At 54.1% G+C, this 3,033-nt stretch overlaps 1 protein-coding gene across 1 annotated transcript; it reads right to left on the minus strand.

The window, feature by feature from the left end:
• Positions 1-249: 249 nt before the first annotated feature.
• LOC106723468 (ribonuclease-like) lies at positions 250-2,988 on the minus strand (the record flags this gene model as incomplete). Its single annotated transcript, XM_025195854.1, is given in 2 exon segments — positions 250-1,970; positions 2,829-2,988. Coding segments are annotated over 2 exon segments (639 nt in total), but the record flags the coding sequence as incomplete, so codon positions are not given.
• Between the last annotated feature and the right edge of the window lie 45 nt (positions 2,989-3,033).

Raw genomic sequence — 3,033 nt, forward strand, 5'->3', positions numbered from 1 at the left:
CACACCCACCCTCAGCATGGGGGCCTTGATCTGCACCCCCATTCTCCTTCCTCTTCCCCCCTTACCTGCTGCGGTGGGCAGTACTGCACCCCTTATATGTAATTCCTTAGCTAACATATTCCAAAAATTACACAATGAACCTTGTTGCACAACTACAAGGCAACGGCATCATGCCACCAAACTCCCAAAGCCCCCTCCCCTGCCATAGGCAAAGCTGGGGGCTGAGAGCTATCGGGGCTGTACCGTGGACCATGTTGAAATGTGTTCAAGAGATCTGAGGAAGAGGTCCATGCCTTCCGCTAGAAATTTCAAGCGAAGAAAAATGAATTGTCAGTGCAAAGCACAACTGATTTTTACAATGACACAAACAAAGGTTTGCAAAAACTATTCACATTTTCAAACGAGAAGGCAATGTCAGGTAGCAGGAAAACCAACATTTAAGGGTGTTTCAACATGCACGTTTCCCAAGTGGAATAATGCAGAATGCAGTCGAACTTAGGAGCTGCTTTCCAAGTGCGATGAAGCAGAAGTGTCAGGTCAGAAAACCGTGGGGATTATTGAGCACCCCACCCTGGGGGGCCAGGGACCCGAGTCAGAGATGCATATAGCTATTCCTGCTCTCCAGCTGCAGAACTGCCAGGCACCCTGAAGCGCCATGCTTTGCTGCCCACCCCAGTCTTCCCCCTGTCCTGCCCCACTGCCCTGCGGAGGTCGGGGAGAGCCGCTCGCTGTGGGATGCCCGAGACCTGAGCAACCTCCCAGGACACCTTGTGCAGCGTGCAGATATGACTGGAAGTGCTTCAACAACCAAAGACTAACAATAGTTTCTTGAGCCGGGCTCATTGTTTGGAGCACTGTGGCCCTTTCTGGAGGGCTTCTTAGGACTTGCTGTCTGCTCACTCACCCTTTGAAGCATTTGTTGCTTTTGAAGCGAATGCTGCATCTGCCCAGGGCCTAGGCTCCATGCAGAAGGAGAGAAAGATGCCTGCGGAGATGGCTCCCAAGACAAGAAGAGATCTTCCTTCTTCCCCTCCTTCCCCTTGGGGCTGCAGGGAACGGGAATGCCACCCTAAATAGGAAAGGGCCCTGATATCACCCCATGATTCATGCTCCCCACAAGCTCCTGGAGACCAAGTGGGTATTTGTTCTGCCCCGAGCCCCCACAAACACTCTGGGTCAGTTTGCAGTTGCCAAAGTTTATTGCAGAAAGCAGCAAGAAATTCAGCTCGGTAACAGGACTGAGAACTCGGCAGCAGGAGGGCACTTGCTCTGCACCAGGATCCGGCCCCTCCTGTGGGTGCAGGAGGTGGAAGGGGTGGGTGTAGCGCACAACGGACCCTGATGGCAGCAGAAGAGCTGGAATGGGGACACTAAGATTTGGAGCCAAATGATCTGGCTTCATGGTCCAGGAGGGAGCAGGGAGAGGGCCAGGCTGAGAGGCTTTGGCCCTGGGGACCGGCTGCGAGCAAAAGCTGCGGAGCAGTGCGGGATTCATGACAAGCAGCCGCTCACTGGGCTGTAGTGCACAGGCAGGTTTCCATAGCACTCAATGCAAATCCTCTGGTTAGAGGAGCTAGCCTGGTACATACAGCCATTGGGTGGGGAGCCGCTTACAAACGTGCAGAGAGTGGCAAAGAAGTTGTTCTTGCTATAGTCATACTTGGTTTTTGTTATGTATGTCCCAGCCTCAGTGCAGACCCTATTTATTGATAGTGAGTAAGCATGGATGAAGGTGTTGTTACCCCTGCAGGTGCCCAAGGTCATTCTCTGAGCTATCATCCTCCGATTGCAGTAGGCGTCATTATACGGCGGGCTAGTCAACGGGTCGACGTGCTGCCTCAGAAACTTCTGGTTTGGTGTTTCCCTGCTGTCCACGGCTGGCCAGGCTGACGGCAGGGTCAGCAGGAGGAGCAGCAGGGCAGGGCAGGCATCTCTTGGAGACATGGCTTCCTTAGATTTGCTCCAAGTACCTGGTTGGAGCCAACAAGGGACAAGGATGACTACTCCCTCTTGCCCTTCCCCTCCCTCTTGCCTACCCCGCGCAGCTCCAAAGACCCTTCCCTGCCAAAAGCCCCCCACCACGCCAGCTCCTCGAGGCAGGAACTGGCTCTTTTAATGGGTGAGGTTATTGCTGAGCACAGTGGGTTTGGCCCTGCCATGACAGATGTGACCAGGAGATTGGCTGCAGATCGGATGAGAGATCAGATGCCAGTGCCAGGAGCCTCTGGGAGATCTCCAGAGCAGCAGGCTGTGTCCATGGCCTCGAACTGCCTCTACAGCCATGTCCATGCTGCCCAGGTGTTACTGTTCGGTCCTTTTCCCTAGTTGGGATCCCCACCACTCTACCTGGCCCCTTTTGCTCAGGTCCATTGCACCAGACCTTGGCTTATTTGGGCACCAGCCCTTGCCTTGTCCTTCCCAACCTTGGGACACAAGCCCTGTCTCGCCCTTTAGTGCCATGGACCCCCAGCCTCTGGTCTCTGTCTCTCTTTGGCCTCCATCTCTGCCCTGTTCTGTACTGGGCCCAGTCTCCCCCCTGCTCTGGGCAACACTGGGACCTAGTCCTGCCCTTTTCTCCCAACCCAAACCACTGGTCATACAAGAGACAGAGCGGCAGGTTCACATCTTAACTCAACACCCCCCACAATGATTAAGCTTACACAAGAACAAAACCGGCATGCTGTCTCTCCAACAGAGGCAGCCCCACCGGGGCAGAAACATGGGAAATGAGCAAACAGGAAAGTAAGTCATTGCTTTAACACAACAAAATCCTCCTTGTTCAGAGTGCACGAATCTCACTCAGGCACTCGCCAACCCAGGTCTCTCACCCGACTCCCAAAGGCTCTGTCTATTCCTCGAGCTCTCCCGCACGTGCTCCTTCTGTGTATGGGGTGCAGGTCCTGGGGGAGCTGCCTCCAGTCACTGGTCTGTTCAGTGGTTTCCTCTCTGGTTGCTGCCAACTCTCCTGCACACGCTCTTATTTAACCTCTTTGATTATCGCTTGCTTCAGGTGACTTTAACTGGCTTCCTGAG

Source organism: Alligator sinensis, unplaced genomic scaffold, assembly GCF_000455745.1.
Source record: "Alligator sinensis unplaced genomic scaffold, ASM45574v1 scaffold3065_1, whole genome shotgun sequence".
In the NCBI taxonomy this organism is placed as follows: domain Eukaryota; kingdom Metazoa; phylum Chordata; order Crocodylia; family Alligatoridae; genus Alligator; species Alligator sinensis.